Genomic DNA, 20616 nt, shown 5'->3' with positions numbered 1-20616 from the left:
GCAGGCAGAAGCATGCTACTGTGAGCGGAAATTTCCTTTCACCCGGAAACACCACCCACACGGGAAAGGAAAACTCTCACAGGGTCTGAAAGAACGAGCGTCTCCAGGACCTTTCCTTACAGCTGTTGCCAGAGCTGGCCGGGGGCCAGGACCGCCTCAGACGGGCCCTTTGGAACTCACAGGCTTCTGAAGCAGGAAAGGAGAGTCAGCTCAGGTGGGAGAGTTAGACCAGCTGTGCGCAACACTCCTTAAATCATGCAGGTTCGTACTGGCCAACTGGTGAGCGAGCCTGTGAAAGCTGACAGAGGGCCAAATGAAGGAGTGTCACCTGCTCTTTGCTTTTTCTACTAAAGTAAAACGAAGTCCACAAGCCTATGGTAAACAGCCAACAGCTGCAACACCCATGCCAGTTTCCCCATTTCATGAGCCACAGCCGATCTGCAGGCTTTTCTTTTCATTAGCTTATTCTAGCTCCATACTCTGTGATTTCATTTCATAACGTTTCATTTACCTGCATTCAGCCATATTTTGAAACCAATAAATAGAGAGTTCCTGAGGGATACAATTGGTGGGCTTCTTATTGTCTGTAATTCTGAACATCGAAATGACCTCTCATAGCATCCCCCGCCCCTTGCTTCTCCAACCCGGGGCGTGATTGACTTTCGTTTCCAGTGTATCCATGTCATATATGCTACACATCTGTAAGTCACTTAATGCCATCTTGGCCACCAGTTGTCCTTGTGGTATCGGAGTATTTGTCTTCCTTCCAGTACTTCTTATTTTACTTAATCATGTCCCCAAAGTACAAAAAGAGTGGCGTAGGTAATTTAAATGTGCTAAAGGAGAATATGTGATGTGCTTCCTTTAAGCAAAAGGTAAATTCTTTCTTTCTTTCTTTCTTTCTTTCTTTCTTTCTTTCTTTCTTTCTTTTTGTTTTTGTTTTTTCAAGACAGGGTTTCTCTGAGTAGCCTTGCCTGTCCTGGACTCCCTTTGTAGACCAGGCTGGCCTCGAACTCACAGCCTGCCTCTGCCTCCCGAGTGCTGGGATCAAGGGTGTGCACCACCACCGCCCAGCTGTAAATGTTTCTAACTAAATAAGAAAAAAATTTGCATACAGGATGATCTAAAGTAGTCGATGCCTTTCTGACAATCAGAAAGTCAGTGGTAGCCTTGAGCTATGCCACTTGCCTGTCATTCGCACAGTTTCATCTTGTCATGGAGGGAGGCCTTGGCCCATCTCACATTGTCACAAGAAGGGTGAGTACACATGTACACATGAGGATATTTTGAGGAGGGGGAAATCACACTGACAAGTTTGCATTATAATGCTCTGCAGTAATGTTAGTGGTTGTTAGTTTCTTATCATGTCTACTTTAATTAAACTGGGTTTGTTTGTTTGTTTTTTTTTTGCCTAGTGACACCTTCAGTCCCAGCACCCAAAAAGCAGAGGCAGGTAGAGCTCTGTGGATTTGAGGATTTGGGGCCATTTATCTACAGATCGAGTTCCAGGACAGTCAGAGCTCCATAGGGAGACCCTGTCTCAAAAAAAAAAAAGTGCCAAAATAATAATGATAGTAAATTAAATGTTCTCATATCTACTCATGTATAGAAAGTTACATGTAAATGGTTTGGTACTCTCCTCAGTTTCAAACGTCCACAGAGCACTGGAACAGATCAGCCAAGGACAATGGGGGGGTTACTTCAGTAACAAGATGTTCCGTCCCATTTTCTTTTCTTTCTTTCTTTTTCTTTTTTCTCCCCACCCCCCACCCCCCATTTTTCATGACAGTTTTTATGTAGCCTTGGCTGTCCTGGACTCCCTTTGTAGACCAGGCTGGCCTTGAACTCACAACTATTCGCCTGCCTCTGCCTCCCAAGTGCTGGGATTACAGGTTCTGTCCCATTTTCTAATTAACTTAATTCAGTACCTTTCCATTGTCTTTAGGGTGGAGACTTAAAATGTCCAACTTGACATCCAGTGCCCCTTGTGCTTGGCTCCCTTTCTCAGCTTCTTTTGGCCTCTTACAGACCTTTCTTTCAGGGCCACACCAACATCCTTTTAGCTTATGATGTGCTCTCCCATGTGCCATGAAGGATCTACTAAAAAACTGTGGGGAGTTCCTGAATCAGAGGAATAGTCGAGAGCCAGGAGACTAGGAGATGCTGCAGCGTGGCAGGTGGGAGTGCATCGGAATGCCGCCTCGCATCCTTGTGTCTCTCTCCTCAAGACCTAAAGTTTCAGACAATGGCCACCAGGCCTGGGGAACTTGGCCACATGTTCACCCTTTCACTAGGCCACCTTGAAGAACAGTCACTTTTTTTTTGAAAGTCTCTTGTATAACCTTGGTAAACTGGAACTTAATATTTAAACCAGGTTGGCCACAAACTCAAAGGGATCTTCCTGCCTCTGTCTCCCAAGTATTGGAATTAAATGCGTTTCCCGCCACATTCAGCCCCATAAAACTTTGTAGTTGTTTTTCTTTTAAAGATTAAAAAGAAGAAGAAGAAGAAGAAGAAGAAGAAGAAGAAGAAGAAGAAGAAGAAGAAGAAGAATAATGTCGCATCCTCCCGCCGGCAGGAACGACGCAGACACCAGGATCCTTCTCAATCACGCTTTATTGGGAGCATCCTTTGAAGCTGAAGCGAAAGACCCCGAATGCCTGCGAGCACGCCGCTTAAATACTGTCTGGATGTGGCATGTCAATGTCTCATTGGTTACATTCGGATGCCTCATTAGCATGCCCGCATTAGCATGTCCCATTAGCATGCCTGCATTAGCATGCCCGCAGATGAGAGGCTGTGTTGGAGTACTTCATTTGCATACCCCTATCGGGAGGGGTGCATTGAGAGGGCTTATGTCTGCGCATGTGCAGGAGCTGTAGCAACTGTAACAGTTGCCACCAAGTGGTAACGGTCACCGCCATTATCGGGTGAGAGGGCTTATGTCTGCGCATGTGCGGGAGCTGTAGCAACTGTAACAGTTGCCACCAAGTGGTAACGGTCACCGCCATTATCGGGTGTGGCCGCGCCTTACAGAAGAAGAAGAAGAAGAAGAAGAAGAAGAAGAAGAAGAAGAAGAAGAAGAAGAAGAAGAAGAAGAAGAAGAAGTTATTTATTATGTATACAGTGTTGTGCCTGCAGGCCAGAAGAGGGCACCAAATATCTCATTATAGATGGTTGTGAGCCACCATGTGGTTGCTGAGAATTGAACTCAGGACCTTTGGAAAAGCAGCTCCTGCTCTTAATCTCTGAGCCATCTCTCCAGCCTCCTGAAGATTTACTTTTATTTGAAATGTGTGAATTCATTGCCAGTATATATGTAACCACACCGTGTGCATGCATTCCTGGAGGAGGCCGGAATAGGGCCTCAGAGAGCCCAGAACTGGAATTACAGGCCATCAGGAGCTGCCTGTGTGAGAGACCGGCAGTGGACCTGGGTCCTCTGCAAAGGATAGCAAGTGCTCTTAACCAATCGCTCCAGCCCCGCCCCCTCATTTATTTGTTTGCATTGTAGATACTGAGGTGGTATCCCCAGGGCCTTGAACATGGGAGGCAAGCGTTGCCCCCCAAAGCTACACTGTGTGCTCATCCTCCTATGTAAAGCTTGAGCAGAAGGTAACTTCTTGAAAGGAATGTGGAAATGCTCTCCAAAGGGAAGAAGAGCCATTGCAGGATGATGACCCGAAAGGCCTCCCTACCCCCTATGCACTTAGTTCTACTCAACACTCAGGTTCCAGCCCAGCTGTCTCTCCATTAAAGAAAGCCTCCCTCACTCTCCTAAGGGACCAAAGCTCTTTATTCTGTTACGTCACATGACCTCATAACATTACTACTACGGCTATTTCCCACAGGCCCTGAGAACAAAGCTGGCATCTGATTGGCTCCCTGTGCTATACCTCCCGCCTCAAAAAGCAGTCAACAAACATTCACTTGATGGAAAATAAGGCTACATTTCCCCCTTGGTATAAATTTTGCCACCCCTCCCTCCCAGCAAACAGTAAAATTTAAAAACAAAATTCAATTTAAATTCACGCTTTATTATCTGTTTTTCCATTTAATAGTCTCAACATTGTGGGAAGAGCCTAACTTACATATAAGGAAACTGAAACGGGGGAGTGAAGAAACTGGTTTAAGTTCCAATGCCCAGAAAGTGGCCCAGGAGAGATACGAACCCTAATTCCAAATTCACAGTAGAAAAAAAAAAACCTACTATATAACACTGCCTTTCAGCATCTCTTATATATAGTTCTTTCATAGTAAAATAAAATTTCAAGTAAATTCATCTCCTTGCAAATCTAGGCATGCCCCATAAAAATTAAAATTTTGAAATAAGTGATGCATTGAGAGAACTAAATTTAAAAAAATCTAAGCAGATACAATTTGATAAAGAATTTCATGTTTGCTCTTAATAACATTATTTTGACCCCTGCACCAAGGCAAGGTCTTTTTACGTGCCAGTGCCTTTTGCCTCTGCCTCCCAGATTCTGAGATTACAGACATGTACCAAGCCACCTAGACTTGTCTTTTTAAAACTTATTTATCCTTTGGAGATTGACCGTCATTGTTGCTGCCCACTGCTCCTGAGCTCTTGGGCTCAGGTGATCATCCCTCGCCTGCCTTGTGAAGTGGCACGTGCTTCACCTTGTGGGCATCTGTTTTCTCTCGTTCGTGGTGAGTGGCTGTGAGCGTGGAGCGAGGCAGGAGACGCTGCTGAAGGAGCTAAAGTTCTACTGCTTCCTGACAGAGGCTACGAAAACCATTTCATCTCGTCCAGAGGTGCTGAAGGGAGACACCAAGAATGCCCTCAATTCCCAGGACTTGGTAGAGAAGGGCTGGAGACAGATTTCAGTAGGTGGTAGGGAGCAAAGTGTACAAATGTGAGAAAGGATCAGCAGCATCAGCACCAGCATCAGCACCAGCATCAGCATCAGCATCAGCACCAGCACCAGCATCAGCACCAGCATCAGCATCAGCATCAGCATCAGCATCAGCATCAGCACCAGCACCAGCATCAGCACCAGCATCAGCACCAGCACCAGCATCAACACAGCAAGGGGGCTGCCAAGATGCTTGTGTGAGCAGGAGGGATAATGAGGCAAGCATTGCTCTCTCCTTTATTGCAGGGTGGAGGGAGTGCCCTAACTTGCTAAAGACAAGACCGCAGACAGCGCCTCTCTGAGCCTCACGGTGGTGTGCCCTGGAAGTCTCATATTTGGGAGGTGTTTGGTAAGAAGTAAATGTCAGCGCAGGGAATGAAGTCATCTGCCACATGTTCCAGATGTCTGCCTGGGGTCGCTTGCTGTCGTTAACGCACAATGGGTTCTGCCAGCTCCTTGATCCTGGCAGAACAATATGCTTTCAAAGCAGAAGGTTTGACTTTAAAGGCGTCCGGGTCATAAAACACAATATTCACTGAACCCCTGGAATAGGAGACAAAAAGACAACCTGAAATAGGAAACTGCTGTGCGCCAGGCATGACTCCGCCCCCACGTTACCAATCCCAGGGTACTGCTGTCCCATTGGGATTTATTTTTTTTTTTAAAGATTTATTTATTTATCATATAACACAATATTTTGCCTGCATGTACACCAGAAGAAGGCACCAGATCTCATTATAGATGGTTGTGAGCCACCATGTGTTTTCTGGGAATTGAACTCAGGACCTTTGGAAGAGAGCAGCCAGTGCTCTTAACCTCTGAGCCATCCCTCCAGGCCCCCCCCACGCCCCCCCCCATTGGGATTTCAAGGCCTCCATTACACAGGTGAGGAAACGAAGGCGCACAGCTGCAGCGTGCTGCCAGATTCCAAAGGCTTTGCTCTTTTCCCAACACAAAAAAAGTTATTGCCTTTTTTTAAAAAACAAAAAACAAAAACAAAACTTTAGATTAACTGCCCCCCCCCCTTCTCCATGCCCCTAGCCCTTCCCGTTCCACTTGAACCTTAAATCGCCATACCTTGTGTTTGGAACAGCTAGCTCCTGGATTCTGGCAGACACCCGAGAATGCGCAGCAGCGTACGACACAGGCCATCGGGCATCTCGGATAGGGAGATACTCTTCATGCACGGGCTTGGACTTCGCTAGAATTACCGTTCGCTCGCTGGGTATGGCAAGCAGTGCCGCAGGGTTCACCTGCAGCGGAAACAGAGACACACAGCTCCACTCCAGAATTCCCCGTACGTGCGTGCGTGCGTGCGTGCGTGCGTGCGTGCGTGCGTGCGTGCGTGCGTGCGTACGTGTGCGTGTCCCCTTCTCCTTCGCATTTCTCCCCGGCAGTAAATTGAGGTTCCTCCCTGCTGATCTCCATGCCTCCCTCTGATAGCTACTGAAGACTAAATGGCTCTGAGTGACTTGCCACCATCATTCCCGTTTCATCTAAACAACACCCTCCTAGGCACATACTTTCTAACGCTAATTGGGACACCTCGCCCTCAGGCGCGAACCCATTCAGAGGCGCTCTCGTTTTGTAGGTTCCCGCCTGTATCTGCAGAAGCCCAGTAAAGCCCGATCGCCACTCCAATCTTCTGACCTCCTCTCCCCACCCCACCCCACCCCAATCAGCAATACTGTGACCTTTGGCCGCCTCTGTTTTGGCCCTCTCTGCCCCAAGACCTCTTCACTTGCTAGTTCTGCTAGAGGCAACTCTCCTCAAGTCTTGGTTGAGACACATTTTCCTCATTTGTCTCTAGGTTCAGACATCAGACTCTTGGGGTGAGGGTGGGGTGGGGTTCGTGACCTACAGAAACAGACCACCCTTTCTAACGGATCTTTCTTTCCTACGGTACTTATTCAATCATCTTCTTTGTCTGTTTGAGACAGTCTTACAAGCCCTGGCGCCTAGCTTATGCTATACAGCTCAACTCTGCCTCAGACAGGCTCCTGAGCACTGAGATGACACATTTGTGTACTCACTGTACCTGGCTCATTTAATCTTCCTCATAATATGTATCGACAGCAAAACTCATTAGTCTATTATCTGTTTTTTCCATCTCAATATGAACTGCTCAGGGGAGACTGTTTGCCGGTAGCTAGTTCAGGCTCTGTCACCCAGTAGGTGCCAAACAAATACAGGCTGTCTGACTATTCTTTTCTTGTGTTACTTTGAAAGGCACGCCTTCTATATTGTTTCATTGTTGGTAAAAATAAGAAGGATGCTATAATCTCAGCGCTTAGGTAGGCAGAGGCAAGTGGATCAGGGCCAGCCTGGTCTACAAAGCAAGCCCAGGACAGCCAAGGCTGCACAGAGAAACCCTGTCTCAAAAAAAAAAAAAAAAAAAAAAGATAAATAAATAAGGATGCAGCATAGCAGCCACCCAGTCCTCGCTGTGAAGATTTCACCAGAAAGAGCAAAGGCTCACAGCAGCTCACTAACTTCAGAGCCTCTGATCTTGTCACCTCACCCTTCTCCTTACCATGTCGGCAGGGCGCCCTGCCCGCCACAGACCACTTTCAACACTGTCTTTTCTGATGATTTTTTTTAGCTATGCCTTGTTGAGGCAAAAACAGCATCTTTGGAGGAATCAGAAAGAAAGCAGATGGGTGAGCGAGGCAGGGGTAGCTTACGGGTCGGATGGGCAATTCGCTCTTTTCTCTTTCGTAGCACAGGCCCTCTATCTTGATCTTTGGGTGGGCAAGGTCTACAATCCTTGGAGTTGCAATAGCGCTCAGGGTAGAGAAGGAAATCTTGGTTTCAATCTAGGAGAGAAAAGGAAGACAGTGTGTAAGTGCCTGTCCAGTTCAGCATCATGAAATACGGTCTGCGCTCTCGACGAGGCTTCTCAACAACTCAACGGAAAAAAGATGGCATCCCCCCAACAGGGTCAGCTTCCATCTCACTGAAACTGGAATGTTCATGTTCCAAGCCAGCTTCTCATGATTTCAGTTTTTATATGGCAGAAGTGGGAGAAACAGCCAATGATGTCACGCGTTAATGCGGAAATAAGTGGCAATGACTAAAGAGCACCAGCTTAGCAGGTAAAGTCATTGCCATGTTAGCCTGATGACCTGTGTTCAGTCTCCAGGAGCCACATAAAGGTAGAAGGAGAAAACTGGCTCCACAGGACTCTCCTTCCTCCCCGCCTCCAAAAGCGTTCTGTGGCAAGTACACAGGCACTTACACACACACACACACACACACACACACACACACACACACACACACGTAAATAGATGTGATAAAAAGTAAAAAATAGGCTGGGGGAGGGAGGGAGGAATGGGAGGATACAAGGGATGGGATAATCATTGAGATGTAATATAAATAAATTAGTAAAATATTAAAAAAAAAATAGGCTGGGTGGTGGTGGCACACACCTTTAATCCCAGGACTTGGGAGGCAGAGGCAGATGGATCTCTGTGAGTTCAAGGCCAGCCTGGTCTACAAAACAGCCAAGGCTGTTACATAGAGAAACTCTGTCTCAGAAAGAGAGAGAGAAAGAGAGAGAGAGAGAGAGAGAGAGAGAGAGAGAGGAGAAATAAAAAATTTAAAATAAAATATGAAGTTGGGCAAGATAAAGTGTAGCTATACTGTATGAGTGCACCCCAAAGAGAAGACTGTGCTCTTAACCCTTTAGGGGAAGGAGCTCTCAGTGTCACAGACGCCACAGTGAAGAGCATTTACTGAAGCATCCTTCTTCTTATCGGAACAAGTAAAAAAAAAAAAAAAGTAGTGAAAACCAAGAAAAAAAACAGAAGCCCACATATCTGCTAGGCAGCTAGTTAAGATTTTAGCAGGTTTGGGAGACTTTAGAGGCAGAACCCCACCCTCATAGTCCACAGGCTGTAAGACAAGACGGAAGAAAACAAAACATTGGGGTGGGAGGAATTGATCTGAGTCCTATTTCTTCCCTGAGGAGGCATAATGCCCAGCACTGCCCAGAAGGCTATTAGACTCTGGGAGCTATAACCCTCACAGGATTAATACCTCGCAAGGGTCTCGCTGATGACGAGCAAAGACAGACTGTGATTGCTGCTGCCGTGACACAGGCTTGCCTGTCACTTCGGCAGGACAGTGTCTCTCAGAAAAAGCTGCTGGTCCGAAAGACTGTAGAAAATGTTAGGCAGCCCACGTAAGATATAGATGAGACAATGGTCTCTTTGACCCTTGTCTATGCTCGTCCTTTGAAAGTGCAGTACATTTTCTTTTTCTTTTTTATTTTTTTATTTTATTTTATTTTATTTTTTATTTTTATTTTTTCCTCCTTTATTAATTTATTCTTATTACATCTCAATGGTTATCCCATCCCTTGTATCCTCCCATTCTTCCCTCCCTTCCATTTTCCCCTTATTCCCCTCCCCTATGACTGTGCCTGAGGGGGATTACCTCCCCCTGTATATGCTCATAGGGTATCAAGTCTCTTCTTGGTAACCTGCTGTCCTTCCTCTGAGTGCCACCAGGTCTCCCCCTCCAGGGGACATGGTCAAAGGTGAGGCACCAGAGTATGTGAGAAAGTCATATCCCACTCTCCACTCTACTGTGGAGAATGTTCTGTCCATTGTCTAGATCTGGGTAGGGGTTTAAGGTTTACCGTCTGTATTGTCCTTGGCTGGTGCCTTAGTTTGAGCAGGACCCCTGGGCCCAAATCTGCCTATCATAATGTTCTACTTGTAGGCTTCTAGGACCCTCTGGATCCTTCTACTTTGCCATTCTCCCATGCTTCTCTCATCTAGAGTCCCAATAGAATGTCCTCCCCTCTGTCTCAGTTTCCTGGTAAGTGAAGAGTACATTTTCTTATTTTATTTTTTTTAAAGGATTTTCTTTAGAATTATTTTATGTGTATGACTATTTTGTCTGCATGTATATCCATGTACCCTGTGTGTTCCTGATGCCCCAGGAGGCCAGAGGAGGGTGTCAGATCCTCTGGATTTGTTCTTATGTAGACAGTAGGAATCGAACCTGGGTCTGCTGCAGGAACAACTTAACCATTGAGCTTTGTCCAGCTCCCAACATATAGTTTATATTATAAGCCTGGCCTGCCTCCCACACTATGGTCTGTGTGTCTTGCCTGAACTCTTAAATGAGTGATCACCGGGACCAGGAACTAAAGGACCCTGACACTGCCTCCAACAGACCTGGGAGTCACTTATCAGTATCTTAATTGAACATTTGCTCAAATCCTGCGCTATTCTACTGATACTGCTTGTGTTTGCATTTGAAGGTGGTGGGGCTGGGGAGCTTGTTCCATGCCTAAAAGCACTTGCTGTTCTTATAAAGGACCAGGGTTCGCTCCCGGCACCCACGAGTGTTTCACAACCACACTCCCAGCACCCACATGTGTTTCACAACCACACTCCCAGCACCCACGTGTAACTCCCACTTGTAACTCCAGTTCTAGGAGATCTGTTGTCCTTTTCTATCCTCTTCTGGCACCAGGCATGCAAGTGGTGCACACACAGACATGCAGGCAAAATTCCCACGCACATGAAATGAAATAAATCTGTAAATAAATCTATAAATAAATAAGAGTTTGTAGGGCGATGTAGCAATGGATGGGAACAAAATAGGATGCTAATTGCAGGCAGAAAAATAGTAAAGTGTTTTCCAAATTTGCTCTTGGGCTGTTTCAGATGAGAATGCTGAGTCATCAGTGACAGCATTTCCTGTTGCATTCAACACTTTATTCCTCGCCTGGGTTGTTATTTCCATTCCTGCTTCACTGATGGAAGCACCAAGGTATCGAGGGCTCAGTAGTATAAGTTTATATAGTTAGGAAATGGCAAAGTTGGGATTCAAACTGAGGACTGTGCGTGTCTCAACACCATGAAGAACTAATTAAGCATTTAAAGCATTTCTTATGAGTGAAGCTTTGTCTGCTTCAGGGCTGTAGGCAAACTGAAGGAATATGTCAACTGTTGCCTTTAATTAAGCCTTTCAGTCAAAGGGGGAGTAAGACAATCATTCATTAGTCACTATATAAAGTACAACACAACAAAGAAAAACGCGATGGATTCTCAGCTCAGTGTGTAGAAGGCCTACAACAACCAAAACAAGTAAAAATGTGAGCAAAATTAGAGGCCTTACATCATCACATTCTAGTTTACAACAAGCATTTATTCTAAAACCATAATAACCCATACAGTCTAGTGATCATGTAAAAGGAGACAAGTTGGTAATCATAACATTTCAGAGTCCACAAATGGACCCAAGATAATTGAACTGAGAAAAAGAATAATCAAATTGTATGAATATCTGTGTGGAACAAAGAGAAACCTCAATCTTTACCTAACACATGCCAAGGGAAAAATTTACTTCAAAATAAATCATATATATTTGATTATCCATTACAAATGTAAAAATTAGAAAGTTTCTAGAAAAAAAATACATGCTAGGATCAAACAATATTTCTCAGGAAACTAAAACATATTCACCATAAGAGAAACAATTGGCAAGGTACACTTAATACAATTTAAAACTTTTTTCTAATAAAAATGCCATTAATAGCTGATCAGTGATGGTACATGCCTTTAATCCTAGCACTGGGGAGGCAGAAGCAGGTGGATCTCTGAGTTTGAGACTAGCCTGGTCTACAGAGTAAGTTCTAGGACAGCCAAGGCTACACAGAGAAACCCTATCTTTAAAAATAAAGAACAAGAAAAATAATAAAATTAAAGCTGGACATGGTGACTCACATCTATAATCCCAGCATTCAGAAAGCTGAGGCAGGAGGATTGTCATTAGTTTGAGGCTAGTCTGTGCTATATAGTATGTCCTGGGCCACTCTGGGCTACAGAGTAAAAAACCTCGCCTCAAAAAAAAAAAAAAAAAAAAAAAACAACCAAATCACAAACAACACCTATACATGAATATCTGTAACAAATGTATCTATGGTAGTCCACATAGAAATATCTCACTTGTCCATCTAAGATGCATAATCAAATCATGATGTAGTTGCAAATTCACTGGTATACTCAGTAGTACAGGTGAAGCTTTTATATTGAGCAAACTAAGCCAGATTCTACAGAACAGATGATGTGCGATTCCATTTAAATCAAGGCCATGAGCAGGCAAAACTAGCCTTGGCACTAAGAATCTAACTTATAAGTACATCTACGGCAAGGGGGAAGCTTGGACTTGAGAGGAAATAAGAGAGAATCCTATGGAACTTTTGTATCTTTGGTTTGGTTTGGTTTGGGTTCCTCTGAGGCAGGTGTCTACTCTTAGCTCAGGCTAGCTCAGGCTTTGGTAACCAACCCTCTTGTCTCAGCCTCCCAAGTGCTGAGATTATAGGCATAAGCCACCATGTTTTATAGTCTAACTGTAGGCTGTCTATTAGGTAGACATATGCGTTTCTTGGCTTGTTAACTTCTACAATTAGAATCTAGAAATTAAAATTCAAGAATTTCAAATTATAACCCCAGAAAAATAGTTGCAGAATCTAAAACAGATGAATACCCATCATATGTAAATAAGCATTATATTCCATAAAAATGTACAGGCCAGTAGGAAATAGAGTCATTAATAGATAATTCTATCAAAGAAAACAATACATGGCAAATAAATGTGCAGAACTATTTAAATTTTTAGTATCAAAGAAATGAAAATAATGTAACTGAAATATTGTTTTGCTATACTAATTTTGCAAAATAATATCTAATGTTAGTAAAGTGCAGTACAAAAGAGCCAAATAATCCAAGTGAATATGTGCATTAAAATCGATGTTTGGGGAACTTTCTAGAATTTTATATAAACCATTCCAAAATCTCGCAACCTTTCCTTTATACAGTGATTTTACTTTTTTGAGTTTTTATTCTCAGAAAATCGTCACAGAGCGGCAAGTGAGTAAAAAGAACCAAGACCTTATAAGTTAGGACAGCAAGTAGGACAACGCCATGTGAGGCCTGCAGAACCCAGGCACACGGCACTTACTCCCTTAAAAGCCATCAGTGTTTAAATCCAGGTGGGTTGGTATGGCTATGGGGCAGTTGTCTACACAGAAGCCACGGATGTAGCTAAGTGGACAGAGAAGAGTGGATGGCTACTAAGTGAGCCACGAGGCCAACCACATCCAGGTTTTGTAGACTGTCACAATGTCCCTGTAAGAAGGGACTCGGGATGGCAGCCAGCTGAAGGCTTGCTCTAGCTCATCTATCCATTATGAGGCGAGCTGCTCTTAAGCTTGAGGTACATTTACAGCTAATTGTAAAGAATTAACAACTGTCAAAGAATCAGCCACAGAATTAATCATTAGCCATTTGCGCTGAGCATATGTTCAACAACAATGTAATTTGTACCTGGATCGGAGGGCAGATGACGCACTGTTAGTCTTAGATTTTCTGGTCTTGATAGCAATGTCTCTGTTGTTTTTATAAGACGTTGTTCACTTACCAGGAAACTGAGACAGAGGGGAGGACATTCTAGTGGGACTCTAGATGAGAGAAGCATGGGAGAATAGCAAAGTAGAAGGATCCAGAGGGTCCTAGAAGCCTACAAGTAGAACATTATGATAGGCAGATTTGGGCACAGGGGTCCCGCTCAAACTAAGGCACCAGCCAAGGACAATACAGGCGGTAAACCTTAAACCCCTACCCAGATCTAGACAAGGGACAGAACACTCTCCACAGTAGAGTGGAGAGTGGGATATTACTTTCTCACATACTCTGGTGCCTCACCTTTGACCATGTCCCCTGGAGGGGGAGACCTGGTGGCACTCAGAGGAAGGACAGCAGGTTACCAAGAAGAGACTTGATACCCTATGAGCATATACAGGGGGAGGTAATCCCCCTCAGGAACAGTCATAGGGGAGGGGAATAAGGGGAAAATGGGAGGGAGGGAAGAATGGGAGGATACAAGGGATGGGATAACCATTGAGATGTAACAAGAATAAATTAATAAAGGAGAAAAAAATAAAATTCTAAATGTAAAAAAAAAAAAAGACGTCTTGGAAATTAACAAGAAAGAATTTGGGGCCGAGTACATCTAGATGTACAGTTTACTCTCAAAAGTTATTCTAAAAGCACTATACACACATGTGCACACAACTCATGAAGAAGGGAAGAAGCAATAAAGGAATCAAATGATATTTTGATTTGTGGTACATTTAAAAACTATTAATATAAAAAGTATATGCAGAGCCAGGCACGGTGGCCCACATCTGTAATCCCAGCACTCATGGGGACAGAGGCAGGTGGATCTCTGAGTTCTAGGGCAACCTGGTCTACAGAGAAACCTTTTCTCAAAAGCAAAAAAAAAAAAAAAAAAAAAAAAAAAAAGGAAGAAGAAGAAAAACAAAATATGTATGTATACTTAAGTGTGACTATTTAAGAGAATTCGGTCTGTTACATGTATAACTGAGGAATTAAGCTTAAATTGTGACATTAAGTAAAAATTGCGTGTTTATTCTTAGAACATTAAAAAAAGTAATTTCATTTAGACCTGGGTTCAGATTCCTGCACCCACGAGCTGGCTGCTTTCTGTTGTGACAGGATGCGAGGGCGTGAGGATGTCCCACCTACACACTCCTGCCACTGTAGAGCCACCAGTGGCCACGCCTTCCCCTCCATAGTGGACTGGGAGCTTAAGTAAAACCTTCCTCCTTCAGTTTGCCTCATAATGTATTTGGCCACACAACAAGAAGTAACTGGCACAGAGCGTGCTGCATGCTACAGTCAGTCGCCACTTACACTCTTTGGAGGAACGTAGTTGGGGTCTGTGCCTTTGGCTATGGAGAGTCGCAGGATCCGGGGAGAAGGATCAGAGAAGCGAACGGTCTCCGGTGATATGTCCTCGCTGAGGGGGCGATACGCAAATGGAAACAAAGTATGACTTTCAGCTGGAAGAACACTAACAGCTTGTAGCTGCGCGCAACCTGCAGCTATGCGCATGCTCTGTTAGCAGCGTCACTGTTTTCCCACACATGTGTTTCTTTGACCACATTGCTGCTTCTCATGCATTAGTCCACAGTATGAGACACATTTTATGTGCCACAGAGTATGTAAATATGCTTGTAAATACGAATCAAAATTCCAAGATACTGCTTCTATGCCATATATTCTGATTTAATTTTTTTAAAGTTTGACTTAAGAAAGAAAAAGAAAGAAACTAAGGAAAGAGAGAGACAGAGACAGAGAGAGAGAGAGAGAGAGAGAGAGAGAGAGAGAGAGAGAGAGAGAGAGAGAGAGAGTAGCTAGAGGGGGCTAAAGTGATTAGGAGCACTGGCTGCTCTTCCAGAGAACCTGGGTTCAATTCCCAGCACCCACTTGGCAGCTCACGACTGTCTGTAACTCCAGTAGGGGATCTGATGCCCTCATACAGACACGCATGTAGGCAAAACACCAAGGTACATGAAATAAAAAAAAATTAAAAAAATTAAAAAACAAAGAAGCTAGAATTTTCTGTCCCATTTTTGGATGGGTTTTGACCTACAGTCTGAAAAATATCTCACTCCCTACCAACACCTCATATTAAGTCCCTGACACACATAGTTTCCCTCAGTCACCACCGAGGATGCTCTGTGTGAGCCATTCTCCTCTGTAGTGCAGTGTGAGATAATCCTTGTCTTAATTCTCAGCCTCTTGGCCAGTTATCGGGAGCTGTGTACCATGGATTTCTTTCTCTGATGAAAAATCTACCCACCCATCAACAAATCTACAAACTTGGGCCTTCTCAAATAAGTGATGAGTTTTAACATTTTAATTAATTAATTCACTTTACATCTGGGTCATGGACCCCCATCCCTCCTCTCCTCCAAGTCCTACCCTCCCTGCCTTTCTTCCATCCCCTATTCCTCAGAAAAGGGGAGCCCCCCCCTTCACATCCATCTCGTCCCATCAAGTCACATGAGGACTGTTTGTGTCCTCTTCCCCTGTGGCCTGGCAAGGCAGTCTCACCAGAGGAAGCTATAAAAGAGCTGGCAGCAGAGTCCATGTCAGGGACAGCCCCTGCTCCCCTTACTAGAGGACGAAGTGAGGACTTTCTCAGGATGGAGAGCTATAGGTTTTATTGTTATTATTAAGATATAATTAACATACATAAAACTTACCCTGTCAAAGCATACAACCAACTGATTTCTGGAATATTCACACAGTGTTCCACCGTCAACATTAATTTCATAGGTAAAAGGGTCAGCAGTATTTTCGTCAACCCACAGAGCAAAATTCATATGTTCACACAGAGGACCCAGACCAATCTAGGATGATCATAAATATGAGGAACAAAGTTCAAAGGCCGTTCATGAGTTCAGGACCGTGATAACCGTGACCGTGTGTTAGTATGTAATGGTGCACACTTAGTACATGGAGTAGGCCTAGGCAGATCTAAGTTTGCATTTATAGTCAATCGGGTTTCGACAAGGATATGAAGTGTTGCACGTATATTTGGGTTTGGCTTGCTAGTATTCTGCTGTGGATACATGTATACATGAACGTATGTATTTGTAGGAGATAGTGTTGGTAGCTTTTAGTTTTTGTAAAGGATTTTTCTGGGTGCTGCAGATCACAAGCAGGAGCCACCACACCAGGGTGAGAGATTCCTTTTGTTTATCTGGTAGTGAGAAGGTTTACTGCAAATTTTAGCTCCAGCATACCCGGTCAAACGTAACAGTTAACGATGATCCTCTGACCATCACACCTGCTGCAGACAGTCAACAGTTTTTTCCAGTGTTTTTGGAAAGGAACCACCTTTTCTCTCAGACTAGAGCTAGAGCTACAGTATTGTGACACTTAAGCAAACTAGATCAGGATTTCTGAAGAGTCTAAAACACTACCAAGAGAGCGGACACTCCGTTTTGTATCTCTTGGGTCTTGCCAGCTTCTGGATCCGTTTAGAAGGCCGAGTAAACAGTGCAGTAGGAGGGACCTCCCAAATCACAGACTCTCTTCCGCAGCTGTAGTAATACTGAGCCCTACAAGTTGCAGAAGAGAAAAAGAAATCAGTAACACGTGAATTCGAATTATTACCTCATTCTCCAGCATTGGTTCCCAGGCCTAGGAGAGCAGGCAGGAAGCTCACACATGCACTGCTAGGCTATTCTCCACAGGGCGGGGGACGTAAGTTGTTTTAGAACCGGTTATAGATGATTACTAGGGCAGTCAAGTTATCAGTTAGTTTCAATTGTCTTGCTCTAAAGCAGGTAGTTTTCTTTAATAAACAATGTGTATCTTCCAAACAGATGAGAAGGCATACCATTGAAAGCAGATTAGCTGTTTTTGTCTTTGTTTCTTTTTAAGCATTTTTATTTTTTACATATATATTTATATTATTACACATATCTACAATAAACTACCTATAGCAAGAATAACCATGATACAATCAGGAATTATATAAATGTTACATTCTTGGCGTTTTGGCTATTTGTATTTGACAGCCTTGAAGAAAACATCTTTCCTATCTTGGTGCATCTAAAATTCTGAATGTAAATCAGTCTCCATTACATCTTGTTATTATCAGCTTAAAACATCTATCTAGACCTAAAAATATCCTAACCCCTAAACAACTAAGCTTCATTGTAAAACTAAGTGACCTGGTCTTCAACCCCATCAGAGGCTTGAGAAGGAATAGGTCTTCAAAAACCTCAGAGACACGTGGAATATAGCATTTAAAAATGTTTTTATGGGGCTAGAGGGATGGCTCAGAGGTTAAGAGCACTGTCTATTCTTCCAAAGGTCCTGAGTTCAATTCTCAGCAACCACATGGTGGCTCACAACCATCTATAATGCAATCTGGGCCCTCTTCTGGTGTGCAGGCAGAGTACTGTATAAATGATAAATAAATCTTATAAAAATGTTTTTATTATTTTAAAGATTCATTGACAATGAAACAGGTTAACCCCTGGCAACATCCAGCCTAACTCAAAGAGGATGATGAGCATCAAAGAATCTCCTTATGGAGATGGCTTCAAATGTGGCAAACCAGCCACTGGGCAAAATGTCCTCATTTCTACCACAGACAGAATTCTGCCTAAAAAAGGGCACGCTTGGATGCTGGCAAAGTCGACGGCCAAACTCTGCCAAGACAGGGTAAGCAAGTCCTCAATAGTTCCTGTCTCGCAAATATGTCTGCCAGTTATATTGGGCCAGAAGGCTGAAGAAAATGCTCCAATGTAATAGAGAGTTTTGGGTGACTGTTCAGGTAGCAAACTGTCTCTGTCATCTTCTCATTTGGAAATCTACTAACCTGCACTTCCGGCATACTCAGGGAATCAAGTTTATTCTTTCTCATGTCTCTGGATTTTTTTGTCTTTGGTTGTTTTTTGTTTTTGTTTTTTTGTTTTTTTTGTTGTTGTTGTTGTTTTGTTTTGTTTTTTTGAGGCAGAGTTTCTCTATGTTATCTTGGCTGTCCTGGACTCACTTTGTAGACCAGACTGGCCTCGAACTCAGAGATCCGCCTACCTCTGCCTCCCAAGTGCTGGGATTAAAGGTGTGTGCCATGATACCCAGTTAAGATTAGCTGTTTTAAAAACCAAATACTTCTAGCAGTGGTGATGCATGCCTGTAATCCTGAGCTCAGGAGCCTGAGGCAGCAGGATTCCATTTGAGAGCAGTCTAGGCAATATAACCATGGAAACACCCCATCTCAGAAAAGAAAAGGAGAGAAAGGGAAGCGGGAGGATGAAGGAAAGGAGGAAGGAGGGAGGGATGGATGGAGGGAAGGACGAAGGGAGGGAGGGAGGGACGGAGGGAAGGAGGCAGGCAGGCTCGCTTCGCTGGCTAGCTTGCTGGGAGAGTATCTTGGCCCGTGTCCCTGTCTCAGCCATGCAGAGGTGCTACCCGCACGGTGTGGAGCAAGGCTGAAATCTCTTTCTGTGTACCTAAATGTGAGCCTTGACTTCAGATGGATGTCTATCACCACGGAAGAATTTGCCAAGGTGAAGCGAGCATTGGGAATCACGTGTCTTCACGGTCGTTGGGACAACTGTGTGCTCTCGGGAAGTTTTTCTCCAGTTGCTTTCTTCTCACCCTGTCCTCAATTAAACTTGCGGCCTTCATGGTTTTCTGGAGCGTAAGCAGGAGCTAAGCAGTAGGTGGGAAAATACCAACGATGTTTGGCAGCCTTTTCAAACGTCGGTGCAAAGGGTTGAAGGAGTGCTCCATCTGAGGTTAGGACAGTGCAAAGGGTTGAAGGAGTGCTCCATCTGAGGTTAGGACAGTGCAAAGGGTTGAAGGAGTGCTCCATCTGAGGTTAGGACAGTGCAAAGGGTTGAAGGAGTGCTCCATCTGAGGTTATGACGGTGGGGACTCTTACGAGCAAGAAAAGAACGTTTTTGTCTGTTACAACAGGATCAAGGATTCCTGAGCTAACAGGGACAGAAGAACCTGATTTCACTAAAATGTCGCTGATGAGTACACCAGTTGGTAAGTGTGTGTGTGTGTGTGTGTGTGTGTGTATACTGTCTGTCGCAGCTCTGTGTTTTCAGGTGTCCCGAGACTTCTGTATCTGTGGCAGCCAAGAGTGACTTAGCTGATGTGCGATATGGTTATGGCTACAGGAGTCTGGAAGACGTTCCAGATCCCATGGGGTTGGGGGCTTCGGTCCCCATCAGGAGGCGGTTTCTTACCCCCATCAGAAGACTTAGAGCCTCACATCTGTTTATTACCAGCTGAATGGTCTCCTGGGTGGCTGAGCCGATACTTTTGTTGCCTCTCAAATCAGTGAGCTGAACCTGTTTGTGTGTCCAACTGTTTTGCGTATATGTATAGTGTTGACTGAGACTGTGTGTATGTAGGGTTCATTGAGACTTTAAAGGACAGAAGGACGGGACAGACAGCCTCAAGTTTGGGAGACAAAGCAGGTTGCTCCTGCAGGATGGCAAGATGCCAATGTCTCATTACCTGTGCACGCCAGGAAGTCTGATTTTGTTGGTTTGCTCTTTGCTTCCTTTTTTATCTTTGTGCTACTCTTGCGACTAAGAATCTTTTGTAGGATTTCCAGACTAGGTCTGGTTTCCGGATTCAGGCAGAGCCTGGTTACTGGATAGGCTGCTTTGAGTTTGGTTTCTGGCAGAACGGGATGGTGCCGGCTGGCTCTCAGGACAGTTGCTGTTCCGAATGTTGGTTCTTTTCTCTCGCCGTACTGGTACATTTCTGTTTGTGTAGTCATTTTGTGTTTCTGTTTGCTTGTAACCACCTCAGTTCTAGAAATGGGCCAGGTCTCAAGCATGGCGGCCTGAGCCTAGTGCCTCCCGCTTCCTGCTTGTACACTCGGTTGCTGCTGAACCCTGGGTGGAGGGGTCTTCCCAAGCGTGGAGGGGGCCCTCCAAGAACCCCAATCACAAACCTGGGGCCTATTGGATCCTTGCTGATATAAGACACCTAAGTGCGCAGCGTTTGGAGAGGGGTGAAACAGGATTGCTAAGGTCTGCCTTTCCCCTCCTTGGCTTCTAAAATGTCCACCACTTGCGCTGAATAAGCCCCAGGAGGACACAGGAACTGCAGGGCTTTTGGGCCTAGGTGAAAGGTTTTTCCAGCTTGCAGTTCGGTCAAAAGCCTGTCCCCCGCCCCCAAGTCTGGTACGCTGGTCCCTGATCCAGGACCCAGCTCTTGCCTGTATCGATTGGGTTTAACAAGTACCTTTCCTCTGAAATTACATCTAGAGAAAGTTTTGTCTGTCTATCTTAAAATGTATTAATGTATGTGGCCACTGTATGTTTGATTTAACTTGTTTTACTCAAATGTATAAACTTATTGTG

At 44.4% G+C, this 20616-nt stretch overlaps 1 protein-coding gene across 2 annotated transcripts in view; it reads right to left on the bottom strand.

The window, feature by feature from the left end:
* Positions 1-5079: 5079 nt before the first annotated feature.
* The window catches only part of SPMAP2L (sperm microtubule associated protein 2 like), a 42807-nt gene continuing 27270 nt past the window's right edge, over positions 5080-20616 (bottom strand). Inside the window, exons 5-9 of one of the 2 annotated variants that reach the window (XM_084760518.1) lie at positions 16696-16833; positions 14615-14720; positions 7562-7693; positions 5955-6130; positions 5080-5420 (exon numbers count right to left, since the gene is read on the bottom strand). In XM_084760518.1, coding sequence (XP_084616644.1) covers positions 5306-5420; positions 5955-6130; positions 7562-7693; positions 14615-14720; positions 16696-16833 — 667 coding nt within the window. In that variant the 3' untranslated portion in view covers positions 5080-5305. The remainder of the gene's footprint in view (positions 5421-5954; positions 6131-7561; positions 7694-14614; positions 14721-16695; positions 16834-20616) is intronic. The other variant, XM_084760519.1, reaches the window with a different exon arrangement.

The sequence above is a fragment of the Acomys minous genome (genome assembly GCF_964271855.1).
Source record: "Acomys minous genome assembly, chromosome: 15".
NCBI classification, from domain to species: domain Eukaryota; kingdom Metazoa; phylum Chordata; class Mammalia; order Rodentia; family Muridae; genus Acomys; species Acomys minous.
This window is presented reverse-complemented; position numbering and strand designations above follow the sequence as displayed.